The sequence below is a fragment of the Arvicanthis niloticus genome, chromosome 5 (genome assembly GCF_011762505.2).
Source record: "Arvicanthis niloticus isolate mArvNil1 chromosome 5, mArvNil1.pat.X, whole genome shotgun sequence".
In the NCBI taxonomy this organism is placed as follows: domain Eukaryota; kingdom Metazoa; phylum Chordata; class Mammalia; order Rodentia; family Muridae; genus Arvicanthis; species Arvicanthis niloticus.
Genome location: NC_047662.1, coordinates 32,375,865 through 32,391,750, shown reverse-complemented (window position 1 = coordinate 32,391,750; position 15,886 = coordinate 32,375,865). Strand labels below are relative to the sequence as shown.

Genomic DNA, 15,886 nt, shown 5'->3' with positions numbered 1-15,886 from the left:
ATCCCGGAAGCCGGAAGCCGCCGGGCAGACCAAGGGGCGGGGTCCAGCGGAGCCGGCGGCGCCCGCTGAGGGTCTCCAGGACCCGGTGGCCGGGCGAGTCTTCCTGGGGAAGCCGCTTCTCCGTCATTCATTCTTCCTAAGGCTTCAGGATGCAGCCTTAAATAGCATGCAGTTCCTGCTCTCTTCTAATCTCATTCTGGTGAATTCGATAAGTAGAAAAAGACACTCCAAAAGGCAACAGGGGCCTAGAAAACAATAAACTTAAAAAAAATAAATTCCTGGATATGTATTTTTAATGTCCCTAAAGACATGTATTAGTTTGCTTAAGGATGCCCCCCACCCCCCCAAAAAAAACACTTCACACCGGTGACTTAAACAATAGGAATTTATTTTCTCATGGTTCTGGAAGGTAGAGCCACTTTCTTCCCATATTCTCACGGGGTATTTCCTGTGTGCCTGTAGCTAGGGGAAGCGTCTAGAGGCTCTAAGACCAAATTTCCTCTTAAAAGTCGCCAGTCCAACTGAGTTAGCCTTCCTCAGTTCCTCAATTTAACTTATCTCTTTAAAGGTTCAGTCAACATATGGCATTGAGAAAATAAAACTGAGCCCATTGGAAGATACAGAAGAGATGGCAACAGAGGAGAGATTTACCAGAGCAAAAATATGGAAAGCCAGCATTCAGAAAGTTAATTCAAGTTGAAAGCAGCTTTTGCCCAGCTATCTGGAAAATAGAACTTTCATATTGCATTCAGAGAAGGGTCAGGGAAAAAGAGAGCAACTTGGGACAGATGTAGGAAATCCTCTCTACATGAGTAGAACCTTAAAGGGCTGCTCTTTGTGTCTGTGTGTGTTTTGGAGTGGGAGGAAGATAAGTGAAACAACACGGGAGAAATTTATGAACTGCAAAAAATTTCATGTCATTGGCTGAGATCTTGGTTCAAAGTCATCTCTGACTGTCCATTGAGTTGAAGACAGTGGAACTTGGACTGTAAATGAATTTGCAAAAAAAAAAAAAAAAAAAAGACAGAAATCGGCAGTAAAGAGTTTATTAAACATTGCTGTACAGTTGCATCTGGTACTCAGGAAGGGGGTTGCAACGCTGGGAGGAGGTGCAAGATCTTTGGAGCCAGCAAAACTAAAGCTCTAGTTTTATCTTATGGGCTGTTTGTGTGTGGTCAGTATCTGCACCTGCTGACTTCTGTCTTGCTAAGTAGTCAGTCTTACTGCACTAATTAGTTAACTCTTGATTGGAACAGACACCAGGTGTCATTCAGAGTAGGCTCCAAATGCTTGTATAAGACATCACAAGTCATTGGTTCCCCACAGACCTACTCTGATTGTTAATGTGGGGGGAGGACTTTTTTTTTTTTTTTTTTTGACTCTACAGTCATTACAAAAAAACAAAAGCAAAAAAAAAAAAAAAAAAAAAAAAAACAAAAACCCATATCTTCTTTAACAGACAGCATTATAATCGTGAGTGCTTGGCTTCTCTTCAGTTATAATGTCAAGTGCAGACTTACAGATAACCAAGCTGTGGGCATAGTTCCATGTGGTGTTAGGGTGCCTACTCAATCTGCCTGAGGCTCTTAATTCAGCCTCCCCAGTTTGGGGTGGCACCAACTTGCAAAAATGACTGTTTCCTTAATTTAAAGAAATAAAATGTGGCTGGAGGGTGGTGGCCACACCTTTGATCCCAGCATTCAGGAGGCAGAAGTAGGTAGATATCTAAGTTTGAGGCCAGCTTGGTCTACAGAATGAGTTCCAGGATGGCCAGGGCTACACAGAGAAAAAAAAGAAGAAAGAGTGAAATGGAGGGGGGGGGGAGAGACAGAGAGACACAGAGAACACCTGATTTGGACTATTTTGGCAGATACTTGGAAACTCTAAAACAACTTTTGAAGGCTCGATGTGTGTGTGTGTGTGTGTGTGTGTGTGTGTGTGTGTGTGTGTGTGTGTAAGTAAGCAACCTAATAAAGGTTTTCAATGCATATTGTAACTCAGGGTGACCACTGAAAGAACAGAAACATGCAACTGCCAAGTCAGGATGAGGAAAAGGAATAAAACAGAACCAAATGCAGTGGTATGGGGGTAGTAGCTCTATGCACTGGGCTGCTTCATGAAAGACAGCTTAGAAAGTGTCCTCTGATGTGATGCTGCTTGGACAGAGACCCACAATAAGTCAGGACATGTTCTCTATAGAAAGACTGTCTTAGCAGAGTGCAAAATCCCTAAGATGGAACGTGTGTGGTAATATGCAATGGCCAGCAGACTTCAGTATGGTTTGAGGCAAACCATGATAAAAAACAAAACAAAACAAACACCAAAAACCACAAACAAACAAACCATTGAGGCTATTCTGAATGAAATGGGATGCCAATGAAAAGTTTAGAACTGAGAATCAGCATGATCCAACTTCTATTTTATTACATTTGTTTTTAGTGTGTTTGTGTATAGCCCCCCCCCCCTCTCTCTCTCTCTCTCACACACACACACACACACACACACAACCTCAGAATAGCAGACACTTTACTCACTCCCTTCCTTTCCTTGGCTTGTTTCCTTTACTTCCCACTGGTGTTTCCTGAGTTTCACAAAGATATGACTTAAATGCCCTTCTTTGTCACAGTGTCTGCTTCTGAGATAGCCCAGATTAGTCCCTGAAAGCCAGGTTCTCCTGTGAAATGAGCTATCATGTGTAAACAACCTCACTACCCTCCACCAAAAACTAGTGTCTTTGAGATCTCACAATTACTGTGTGATAGTTTCTGCACCACATCTTGGAAAGACAGCCTACTAAGCTGCCCGTGTAGCAACTTGTATTTTCCAGGACACAGGACTCAGCCCTGTTTAATTTCAGTTGACATTTAAAAAGATAAGTTAATTATGGTTAAAATTGTCCTCCAGAGTCACAATTACCCTGCTCTGAGCTTCTGCTTCCAGTGAATTTGATCAGTTCTTACTTATTTTTGAGACAAGATCTAGAAGTCCTACACTGATCTCAAACTCACAGCAACCCTCCTGCCTCGACTTGCAAGTGCTGGGACTTCTTCAGCCATGCCTAGTTTCTATTCAGCTTATAGATCATCTTCCCACCCCACTTGAAAAACCCAGTTTTTATGGGAGCTTTTTCTCTTCTAACAAACAATGTACCAGCACATGAGGACACACAGAAGATTATCCCTCCCTGTTCTCTCTGGACAGGGTCTTATAAATCCACAGGACAAGTTGAATGGGAAAAAAGAAAAGTAGCATTTTGGAAACTGGAAGACAGGAGGAGGATGCTAAACAGAGTTCCGAAAGGTGGAAGTCCTAAGCAAGCATCAAGACGAGCTAGAAGGAACCTGTCTGCCCTGAAGTGGAAACTTAAGGGTTCTTTGGAAGTCGGTTGGATGGTGTTTTGCTAGGGCACATGAAGACTGGGAGTGAAAGTGAGACATCTGTGAAGGCAGGTCTGATTCCCAGCATCCCTGCGCTCTGTAGTCAGACAGCAGTCCTCTTTGTATCTCTTCAGGAAACTGGAGAAGTCATCTCAGAAGGGACTCAGAACTAATGGGCATTGGGGCACAGAGAAGAACCAATCTGTGCTGAATATGGAGGCTGGAATGGTGTAAGGACATTTGAAAACATACAACAAAAACGGGAGATTCCCAGCCTTCTTTCCAGAATGCTCCATCTGGTCAATACTCGGTACATATACCTGAAAAATCTTCTCCAGTGAATCTAGTCTGCCTGCGGGAAAAGATCTAAGGATGCTGACTAGACACCACTCAGGAACTTGAGGATCTGCCATCAGAGGCATGCACGCACTCATGTGTTTTGTGTGGTGGTGCACACAGGCCAGGGCACGAATATGGTGATCAGAGGACAATTTGCAGTAGATTCTCTCCTTCTACCCTGTGGGTCTGTGGTTTGAACTCAGGTCATCAGGCTTGGCAGCAATTGCCTTAACTCACTGAACCATCTCACTAGCCCAATTTCCAGTTTCTCAAATAGTTAAAAAAGTGAAATTTCTACCAAAAATTGGCTGAACCCTTCAAAAGTCAATGTACTGAAAAGTTAGACACTAACTAAAAGAAACCAAACAGGTATGATAACAAAATGCAATTCACAAACTTAGGGCCTGGTCTCAGTTTCAAAGGAAAAGCAGCTGTGTGCTGTGCTGGCACACCTTTGTAATCAGAGCACTTGGGATGCTGAAGCAGTAGGATTTCAAGATCAAGGCCAGTCTGGGCTTCACAGCAAGACCCGGCCTGTCTCAAAACAAATAGATCCCAAAACATGAGCTATTCCTGGAATAACTCACAGCAACACTGACCTTGCGTGGCATGAAATTACTGTTAAATTGCACAGGACATCATTCTTAGGAGGCATATACTCAAATATCTAGGAGTGCAACATTTTTTCACAGTGAAAAATGCACTCAGCATTTTGTGAGCTCCCTGGATGTAATTACATGTAACTATGCTGCAATAAGATAATTTAGTGCTAACACTAAAGCATTCTCCCGAGAACCTGAATCAATTTATATTACCGTCCATTACAGTTGCTCCACATTCTAACACTTGGAATTGTATTTTTTCATTTAGTCATTCTGGAACACACCATACCCATACCTCTAACACACCCACCACACACACGTGCGAACACACACACACACACGAGGAGACAGAGACTGAGATAGAGACAGAGACAGGCTTATGTAGAACTACATGGACAGGGCTGGCCTTGAAATCACAGATCTTTCCTGCCTTTCTCCAGGGATTGGAGGCTCCTGCCCCATTTAGACACACTTTGCTGTGACTTTCCTTCCTATTCCCCCAACTTCTAAAAAGGCTGGACATTTCTTCATATGATAGGCTATTACTATTTGGTTATCCCTTCAAGTGCCCATGCAGGTAGGGGTGTGTGTGTGTGTGTGTGTGTGTCTTTCTTTCTCCCCATTTCTGGTACTGGGATGGAACCCAGGGCCTCATGTCTGCTACGTAAGCACTAAGCTATATCCCCTATTCTCTGGGCTTGAACTCACTCTGCAGCTAAAATAGGCCCTGACCATGAAATCCTCTTGCCTCAGTCTCTGGAGTAGCTGCAATTATAGGCGTATGACCACCAGATTTGCTTGTCTTTTTCCTAATTAGAATGGTTTCTTCATATATACAGTGCCTCTATCACATGCTTGGAGCATCTTTTCCTATGCTGTGGCAAACCATTCATACATGCATTTTATATATATATACACACAGATATGTATATACACAGATATAAATACACATAAGAATATATATTTCCTCGTTGTTTATTTATTGAGAGAAATTACTCCTTAGATGCCTGGAGGAAAGAACATGGCATGTTCTAGCTAAGTTGCCAGCAAGGCTGAGGAACCTGGAAACTTAGTGGCCTACCACTGTTGAGGTCCAGCTTCTTCATGTTAAGGACACCAGGGTCCTTCTGCTTCTTCATCAAAGTTTTAAGTAATAACTAAAAAAGCAAATCAAAAAATATTCTTACCCCGTTTGTTCCCGAGAGTGAGGCAGACAGTTGTTATCGGCCTCTTTCCTCGTTGGTCTGAAACTCATGCCCTATTTCTTACAAACAGCACTAGAAATTCACTGTGTACATTTAACATAATATAGCCTGGTTCTCTACTTTTCAGCCTATTTCAGTGTAGTCTTCAGCCCACACTGGTAGGTTTCCAGCCCTGTCGTCCCATGAACATGCGGTGCACGCTGTCGAATGCTGAGTCTGACTGTCCCTTCTCATCCTCTGTACTGAGCTTCCCTCCTTGACCCTTGTGATCTTTCCATCTCAAGACGCTTGTCCTAAAAGATGGTCTGACTATGCATCGTCATCTGCACTCAATCTGCTCTCCTTCTTGGGTATCTCTTCTTCAACCTACTCGGAATGAATTATTCCCCCAAGGTTCTTCTCCCTCACTTCTCATTTCACTATTACACCATTTCCGAGCCCATCCACCCTTCCATGAGGCTAACTCTCAACTCTTTGGCGTGCCCTAGAAACTCACATTTCTTCCCTTCTTTCTCTCCCCATCCCATTTCCTATACATTGCTGACCTCTCAGCTCTATCTCCTGGCACATTTTTCTGGTTGCTTTTCCCAAGTGGTATTCCATGAAAAAAATTTATCTATCTATCTATCTATCTATCTATCTATCTATCTATCTATCTATCTATAGATATATACACCGAATAGCATCTCAGATGCCTCATCAGGCAGAAAACTGCTGCCTTGAATCAGTCCATTCTTCCCTCGTCCAGCTTTCCCCTTGGCTTTCTGTCCCCATGGCTTTCACCTTGTTCTTGACATGTTATCCACAGTGGTACAAGAGCAAACTGTCTAGAAATCAAATGGGAACATGATGTTCACACGTTAGGGTAAACTCCTTTCTGGGATCTGGGGAGCTCTCCTGTGACTTGGCCAACTCCACCTGTCTCATTTCACACCACAGATCCACTTATACCTTAGGGGTCTCTACTTACTCTCACTTCTCCAAATGAGCTCTGTTTACACAGTGCTATCTGAAAATTTCCTCCCCTTTCCTCTACCCACTGGCTAACTGCTACTTCTCTAAGACTCAGTTCAGATGCCACTATTCTTAGGAGGAATTCCTGATGGCACCCTGATACCGGCTCATAATCCATTGTACCAGCAATTATAAATGTGTTACCCAAAGTTCAAGATCAGGGACAATGTCATCCCCTCCCCCTTAAGTCCTAAAATCTAGTGGGTCCCAAGACTCAGCCCTCCTTCTTGATGCCACCTCCAAGATGACCCATCCATACTGACACCTCTCGAACTCTTGACTCCAGCCAGCTCATTTCCAGTACACAAGAACAATTGCTTTACTCTTTCCTGGTCTCCGCCACACTGGTTGTTTATTCAGGTCTGTTAAAATATAACTGCCTCTGATATACTCCCCCAGATCCGAATGCCCTATCTTCTTACCTTAATACTCTCCGAAACTGATTTGCCAATTGTCCCTCTTTCCTACCAAGTCACCCCACACAACTAGAGTGGTTACTTACTGTGCTGCCTCTACCCTCAGACGGTTTCTGGCATAATGTTTACACGTTAAATATGTGTGGGATGAAATAATGTCTAACACAGTCTGGCACATAATTCTTACTGACATTTGAATGCTTGCTAATTGCCCTATATTGTGTTAAATGCACTATGGGAATTACTTTGTCTTAAGACTACAATTGGCTCCATTTTATACTGAGACCTCTAGGGATCATAATTTGTTGGAATTCCAGATAACAAGGATATGGGTACCAGTGGCCTTGCAGTGAGTGGCTACTGTACTACCCTTCCAGTTACACCGTGTACACAGCCCTGTGCTCTAATGAAAGGATGGTGGAGGTGGACAATGGGGAGGGAAGGGAGCATGATACCTTCTGTGAGAGCAGGAAGGGAGCACAGTACCCTCTGTGAGAGCAGGGAGCACTGAACCCTGTGAGAGCAGGAAGGGAGCACAGTACCCTCTGTGAGAGCAGGAAGGGAAACAATGAACTCTCTGTGAGAGGGAAGGAGCATGGTGCCCTGTGTGAGAGCAGGAGGGAAGCACTGAACTCTCTGTGAGAGGGAAGGAGCATGGTACCCTGTGTGAGAGCAGGAAGGGAGCACTGAACTCTCTATGAGAGGGAAGGAGCACGGTGCCCTGTGTGAGAGCAGGAGGGAAGCACTGAACTCTCTGTGAGAGGGAAGGAGCATGGTGCCCTGTGTGAGAGCAGGAAAGGGAGTCAACCAGAGGAAGGAATGCACTGCAGACCTTGTCCTCTGCATTTACCCTCCCACCCAGGCAAGCAGAGCACGTCCCTGCTTCCTGATGGAGAAGTCCATCTTCTAGGTTTCACTGCTTAGAGAGGGCTGGGTCACCTTTAATCAAGCAACCAAAGGGAGCTACTGTGACCATGCTAGTGAGGAGTTTACTATTTGCTCTGGGTACAGGGAAAGCACAAAGTGCTCACAGACCAGTCTTGGAGTCTACTGATGTCTCTGCCAAGGAAGGGTGTATGCCTGGTAACTGTTCTTTCTCAGCATCTCAGCTTTTCCATCTACAGAGAAAGCACTCCAGATCCTAACGGACCATGACCCTTACAGAGCAGAGCCCCAGGCCCCTCAGCTCATTGTTCCCGCTGTCACTGGAGAAAGGTCTCCTTTCTATGTTCTGGACTGGCCTGCCCTTGGTACTAAGAAGAGAATTCTTTAAGATGCAAGAGTGAAGAAAGCAGCTGCTCTCGGAAAGCAGAAATCCTGTGTGTGTCTCACTGTCTTCCAAGAGCGTCGCAGTGACAGCCGAGCAAAACGGTCCTTCCCTGCAATATTTATTAAGGAATTTACACGTACACAGGAGAAAGGCAACCAGGCGCCGTGGCTCCCACACATGAGATCTTTGAAGCAAAGTTTTCTTGTTTGACTTTTCAAGTGGGGTGAACAATGGCTGAGAGAACGCTGTCCAGGCTCTCTGCCTCTTACACCTGGGAAAGTGGGCAAACAGCACTCAGACAGGAGGGCACAGAGAGACTGGCAGATGGGAGAGGAAAAAGAGAAGGGACTATCGATGAGATGGCAAGTTTTAAACTGTAAGATAACCTGGCAACAGTTTTAGGCTGTTGATAAATTAACTTCTCTCTGTTGTAAACCTAGAACTATAAAAAACAAAACTACACCCAGAACAGATGGGGAGGCGGCAGGTGGGATCCACACGTCCACACGCACACAAGCAGTGCACACATTGAGCTCCGCAGTTCCTCGTAGGGGCTGGTCTTCTAGCCACAGGGCCAGATCCGGCACAAGGTAGGCAGAAGGCGGGCAAGGGCTATGTATTTGTGTGTGGGACCTTCATGGAGTCTTTGGTGCTAATGAAGGCTGACTGAGGCAGCGAGTCCTGAAGCTCCAGATCCTGAAAGCACTCAGAGTGAAGTGGAGTGATATTTTTGCTCATCTTCATAGGAAGGGCTTGCCTCACTCTAGGGCCAGGGCCAAACTGACCCAAGACACAGGATTATCTGATTGCAGAACTTACTTCATTCCCGAAAGGCTGGGAACACGATGGCTCCCTCTTCAAGCCAAATTCTCAGCATTTAGAAGCAGCTTATAATAAAAAAAGACCCTTTCTACTTTCCCCTCTGCCAAGCACTGTCCTGTACAGACCTTTCTGAGGGTCTGAGAGGAGGCTCGACCTCAAGGGAAGGTACTGAGCAGTGTATACATTCTCCTGCAGCTCACATGCCCTCTTCTGCCGATAATTTCTAAGGTGCTGGTGCTGGGAGAGGGTGGGGGTGGGAAGAAATCCGGACAGTCAGGGGACATGACCAACATAAAGCAACAGAGAGGTTTATGACTCTGGGAAGGGACTGGGTTAGGCAGAATGCCAAACTGTGTATGACTTATGATCAATTTCTAAACCAAACAGAGAGAGGTAGGAAAAGGGGAAGGGGAGGGCTGGGGAAAGGAGGGAGGAAAGCAAGGGCCGAAGAGAGTGGCAGCCATACAGGTGCTTTGCTTTTATTTCCACATCTGAGGACTGAGAGTCTGATTGGCTGCCTGGCCATTTCCTCCGCCCATTGACTGTCCATAGTTCATCATGCCGTTGGCTCCATAGAAGTTCATCCCAGCCATCTGCTGGGTCATCTGGAAAGGACAGAGATTTTTCAGATCAGGCCATGGGCACTAAGCCAGTTAGTGCACAGAGCAGGGAGGAGTCCTTCTGTTTGTGGGAGGTAAGAAAGACTCCTGAGTCTAGTCAGCAGAAACACCTCCAGTGAACTTCTTTTCCAGGCCCTCTCCTCGTATCCTCACTGAAGGGACTACTGTCAGCTGGCCACAGCCTGCCCTGAAGAGTCCAGAGACTGCGCGTGCTCCCCCTCATCGCCAGCAGAGGGCACCACGGCCAGTGTCAGTGTTAAGGCATGCTTGCTTGGGAAGGTGGGGTGATGGGTAACCTCTACTGAATAAACAAAGGAAGAATAGGGGACACCACTGCATGTCTTCCATCTATGGCAACCAGAGAGGAAGGAGAAGAGTCAGAGGAGAGCAGGCGGTGGGACAGAGCCTCTTTTTTGCTGTTTGGTTAAAACAGGGTCTCACTGTGATTACTGACTGGCCTGGAACTCACCTTGTAGACCAGGCTGGCCTCAGACTTGCAGTGATTATCCAGCCTCTGCCACATTCGACACTAGGAGTGGCACATGAGTCCACTAGGATTAGGGACATGTGCCACTATGCTGGCCAGAAGGGACTTCCTTGTAATTAGACTGGAAGACAGACTGACAATTGTTGATAAGACAATCTTCAGTCCCCTGAGCCCAGTTATGTTTGCTGTATAAACAAACTCTTGTTCTTCCATCAACTTTTCAAAAAATTTCAGTTTTCCTTCAAATTGAAAATTAGGTAAAAATTGGAAAATACAACAAAAATCCATGTTTCATCTTTAAATCTACTAGCTGTTAGAATTTTCCCTGATTTTTGTGTGTGTGTGTGTGTGTGTGTGTGTGTGTGTGTGTGTGTGTGTGTACTAAACCTTTAAAATAGGAGGGGCACCACAAGCTGCGGCATCACGCCATTCAGCCCTTAGAGGTCAGGAGGCTCCTCCTGAGGATGGACATTCTCCCAGAACCACACTATAGCACAGTGTCATGGTGCTACAACAGTCCACACTTCACTGTCCCAGCCCTTTCCTCTCATCTAAACCCCAATGTCTGCCTAGGTGTTGACTTCTTGTTTAATGTGTGACCGACAGACTTGTGTAGGGAGAGACGTACAGAGGTGGCCTCAGTCCAGAGAATTTTCTTGGTTTTTAAGTAATAAAAGGTTCTTGATATTTGAAAGTTGACTGGTGTGCATCAGTTTCTCCAAATATAATAAAATGAATCTTCCTGTTGGGTGAGGATAGAGCACGCCTTTAATCCCACCACTGGGGAAGCAGAGGCAGACAGATCTCTGTGAGTTTAAGGCCAGCCTCAGGGGTCTACATAGTGAGTTCTAAGACAGCCATGGCTACACAGAGCAACCCTGTCTTGAAAAAGACAAAAACAGAAAAGAAAACAAAAGACTTTCCTCCTCCTACCTCATGCTCGCCTCCCCTACACAATGCCTTCCCAAGTTACCAACCTAGACACCTGTGTGTTTCAGGTTCCATGTCTGCCAGAGCCAGTTAACCAGAGCTCTACTCTGCCATGCCTTCGGGCTGCTCCAAGTAGGCCTCCACAGGATGGGTCTTTCTCTTTCTGGCTCAGTCACCTCTAGGCCTTTACTCCCTCTCTTCTTTTTGCAGTTTCCTCTGTGGCGCTGGCTCGGTGGGATAGGACGCTCTTGTGTCTAATATCATGTGACTGAAGCCCACAATAGTGGTTTTATTTGTACTCCTTGTCTGTAGAGGTTTGATTTTGTTTTGGGGAACTTGTGGAAAGACTCGGACTTAGTTCCTATAGAAACCCAGGAATCTTTAACTTCAGCCAGGCCTTCCAGGGAAATAAACACAAGGTATATCTTTGGCATTAGCTTGTCTATATAAAAAAGATTTGGGGGATAAAGGAGTGGTACCAGACACTGAGGAAGGCTCTGAAGTCTCATCCCAGGTACAGTGAGGCTGCTCACCTGAGTAAGGTTCCATTGCAGTTGCTGAGCTGGCTGAACCCCATACACAGTCTGGGGCATAGCTGCCATGCTTGCCATGTAGCCGGCCTGCTGAGTGGTCATCATCCCGTTCGGCACACCCATCATGGAAGCCTGCATGCCCCCCATGTAGCCTGCAGGCATGGCCATGGGGGTAACCATTCCAGAGGCTCCTGGTTGAGCTACCATGCCTACTGGTGGGGGCATCATGCTCCCCATGATGCTATTAGGTGGTGTAACCCCAGGGAAACTGGGGTAAGCTGTGGGATATGCCATTTGAGCAGGAGCCATGAACATTGCTGCCAAGAAAACACACATATGGGTCTGTTAGAGCAAAAGACACAAAGTTTGCCCAGATACTCACCAGCCATTCCTTTCCAGGAAGAAGTTCTCACGTTATTCAACTCGGAACCCTGTTCTCCACAGCAAAGCAGCAGGATGCATTCTCTACAAGTCTTTCTTTGGTTCTCATCGGGCCTCGCTCTGATCTAGTCATTCCCCTTCAGAGGCAGACCCTGACTTTGAGTCAGACTCCACAGAAGAATGACACTAGACCCTACAGAAGTATAGCTCTGATGACATTACAACTATCTGCATATATATCATATATATTATATATATATTTATGTTTATTTGCAGCCTCCTCATATTCAAGTTTGTTTTATACATAATATCACTGACCTCAGAGATGACTAGTCCTTGTCATAACAAAACAATTCCTTTTATAAATTAGCATACAATGCAGCATGTTTCTTTACAGCATTTCTCATGCACACTTACTTTTGGCTGACTCCCCGTCCCCCCAATCACTCCTCTCCCTCATCTCCCCGGTCCCCTGGATCCCTGCTCTACTCTGTGCCTCCGTTACCCCTCCTTCCATTTCCATATTCCTGTGGTAACAGCCTTCCCATCTCTCTCTTTCCCGCTCTCCTGGGCCCCTTTCTAGTTTACTGGGCTCTAGCCTCAAGTACTCTCTTATATGTGGATTCTAACACATAATTTTTGTACAAGTTTACTTATGTGAGAGTAAACTTATATACGTGGTATGTGTATTTCTTAGCCTGGGTTATCTCACTTAATGTAATATTTTCCACTTCTATCCATTGTTTTCAAATTTTATTTTTCTGTATGGCTGAGTAAAATTCCAACACAATAAAGAATTCTTGCATGTTTGTCCTCAGTCTCTCCCTGAAGCATGTCCACGACCTTATAGACTCTACCTTGGGCAGGCATTTGAGGTGTCTGCGATCCATACAGTGACAGGATGGAGTCCTTGGAGAGCTGTTTCTTGCCTGTTTCTTCTGACTTGCTCCCTGGCTCTGGAAATAGGTTCAGGTTTTCAGGGACAGAACCAGCGCTCCCTGCAGTTGGCATGGAACCTACAGCCTAGTACAGAGGACAGTGAGGAAAATCAGTCAGCATGAAACCTGCAGCCTAGTACAGAGGACAGCAGGACAATCAGACTGGTCCTCTGTGGAAGGACTCTTACACTTTCTGCTGCTTCTAATACTTCTGATAAGAATTCATGGCTCAGCCGGGCGGTGGTGGCGCACGCCTTTAATCCCAGCACTTGGGAGGCAGAGGCAGGTGGATCTCTGAGTTAGAGACCAGCCTGGTCTACAGAGTGAGTTCCAGGACAGCCAGGACTACACAGAGAAACCCTGTCTCGAAAAACAAAAACAAACAAAAAAAAAATTCATGGCTCATAAGCCAGGTGTGGTAGCTCAGAACCTAGGAGGCTGAGGCAGGAGGCTGGCTGAGAGGCTGAGACTACCTGGCTACACAGTGAGTTCTAGGTCATCCTGGATAACACTGTTAAAGTGTGAAACACTGAGGAATAGGGGAGTAGAGAAAGAAAGAAAAGAATTTATGGCTCATGTTAAGTCAGCATCTTCCTGAAAATTTTTATCATAAAAAATAGCTGATAAGCCTTTCGAATTAAGCTTTGTTACAAGCCTTTGTTCTTTAACAAAACAATAAGACGATGTGACCTGAAAAGAAAAAAATAAAAATAACCCCAAAATGATGTAGCATGGAGAACTGAGTTTAGTCAGTGTACAGACTGGAGATAGCTTACTGGCAAAGTATTCGCCTAAGATATATACCATCCTGGGTATATAATTCCTCCCTCCCTCCCTCTCTCCTCCCCCTCTTCATACATACAAAGATCTCGGAGTACCTATTTATCATAAAACAACCAGAAACAATTTCCATAGCTAAGTATTCCTCATCTGCAAAACATCCATTCTGGAGAATTCTTGTGGAAATATGTATGAACAAAACATACAAATGACACAGACACTATTTCTGGGGCATTCTACAAATACGAGCAAGTGATATTCAAGTCTTCCATACCGACAACACCTTGGTAGGGGTTCAGACAGAGGGGTTCACCTCAAGAATCAGCCTTTACAATATGATACCCCTGTGACACAGGCCCATTCAAATAGTCACTCTCTGAGGGCAAAAGACAAAATAATATGAAGCAGTAATCTTGGGCTAGAGCAAGCTAACACAATGCCAAAGAGAAAATCAAGAGAAATGAAAGCATAGAAGCATGACCCGATTCCACGATTCTATCAATTTTTCTGGAGCGCTCTTTAATTCTGAGACGTGCAGAAGACTCACCTTTCTGGAAACTGAAGAAGGGGATGGAACAGAGGCCAAAAGATCTAGATCCTTTTCTAGGGCATTGCTGGTCTTACTGTTTGCGATTGAGCAGGCCACAGGAGCATCTAGGAAGAAGAACAGAATTACATACAGCACAGATATGATGACCTGTCCTCTATATGGGACAAGAAGACCATAGGTTCATGTGGTCTTGGCCCAGGGAGCCTGGGTAGGGTGTTTCAAAAGAAGCCTCACCCTACATTCCCACAAGGGCTTTGAAGTAGGTTACAGCTCGCTGTCAGAGGGCAGCAGAAACTCAGGCCTGAGGGGCCACATCAGTGTCTCAGCTGTTTCCTCCTGGCTACTGGAAGGGCAAGGTGTGCAGGGCTCATTTGCAGAGAGAAATGGTGTGGAAACTGGAGCCATGGTAGTCAACGACCTGAATCAGCAGCAGAGACCAGATGGTATAACCAACCACCACTGCTGTGAGATAGAAGGGCTTTCTCTTCAAAAGAGGTAAAATCAGAACTGCAGAGAGAACTGCACAGTAACAGGGCACCTCAGAAAACGGCTGCACAGGAGCAGTGGCTGGCAGCTGAGCACAGGAAAGCGGCACAAGGCTCAGAGGTACTGTTTCATGAAATTGCCAACTTCTACTGAGGGCCTGGTGTGAAACAAGGCCAGGAACCGCAGAGGTGACCTTTCCAGCAGCGTCTTAGGCAGACACTGACTAACCACAGCACATGGTTATGCAGGCAACATTCAAAGGTTACAGAAACTGTCCAGGATCCCTGACTGTAAGTGGCACTACGGGGACTCTGCTCCAAAGGCCATGCTCTGTCAGCTGGTGCTCTGAAAAGCCCAGCAAACACTTTGAGTAACTTCAGAACTAAACAGGCCTTGACTCCCAGCCTTCCTAGAGAGGCTGAGAACTCAGTGAGTTTGCAAGAATACAAGAGGTGAAAAGCCTAATTCTTACCAAGGCCCAACAAGTCCATGACAGGGGCTGCAGATTTTGGGGAGCTTTTCCGAGGTAGCTGTGCGTCTTCTTTTTTCTGTGGCTAAGATGAAAACATGTTATGAAAAGGAGCAAGCAGTTGTTTTTGACACACACGTACCCCCATCACTGTAAAGCCACAGGTATTCCTGTGGTATGGCTGTTTGTCAAAGACAGTTACCACAGAGACAAGACTCAGGAAGTACCAGGAAGCACGAGTATAGTGCATGAATGGAAGGTGAAGTGAGAAACAGCGCCCTGGCTGGCTTGTTTCGCTTTTTAGAGAGGGTTAACCTCAACATGTGAGAACAGAAAACCTTTTAGTTTATTCTACAGAACACTTTAAAGAGTTCTGATCTACTCTACTATAATACGGACTATAATACTATAAAACGGACTGAGTCCACAGCTGAGATTCACAGTGATGCAAAGGACTTTTCCTTAAGCAATGGTATAAAACTCTGTCTCCTGAGGATGAAGAGATGGCTCAATGGTTAAGAACACAGGCTGATCTTGAAGAAGACCCAGGTTTACTTTCCAACACCTACATGGCGACTCTAGACTCTGGTCTAGAGAGACACAATACCTTCTTCTGGTCTCCGCAGGTACTAGGCACACATGTGGTGCACATATCTACATACAGGCA

General features: G+C 45.5%; 1 protein-coding gene across 2 annotated transcripts in view; it reads right to left on the bottom strand.

The window, feature by feature from the left end:
• Window positions 1-8,324: 8,324 nt before the first annotated feature.
• Smap2 (small ArfGAP2) overlaps window positions 8,325-15,886 on the bottom strand; it is a 46,994-nt gene continuing 39,432 nt past the window's right edge. For both annotated transcript variants that reach the window (XM_034503032.2, XM_034503033.2), the window contains 5 exons: window positions 15,223-15,304; window positions 14,262-14,368; window positions 12,854-13,019; window positions 11,616-11,932; window positions 8,325-9,650 (listed from right to left, as the gene is read on the bottom strand). In XM_034503032.2, the coding sequence (XP_034358923.1) occupies window positions 9,525-9,650; window positions 11,616-11,932; window positions 12,854-13,019; window positions 14,262-14,368; window positions 15,223-15,304 (798 nt within the window). In that variant the 3' untranslated portion in view covers window positions 8,325-9,524. The remainder of the gene's footprint in view (window positions 9,651-11,615; window positions 11,933-12,853; window positions 13,020-14,261; window positions 14,369-15,222; window positions 15,305-15,886) is intronic.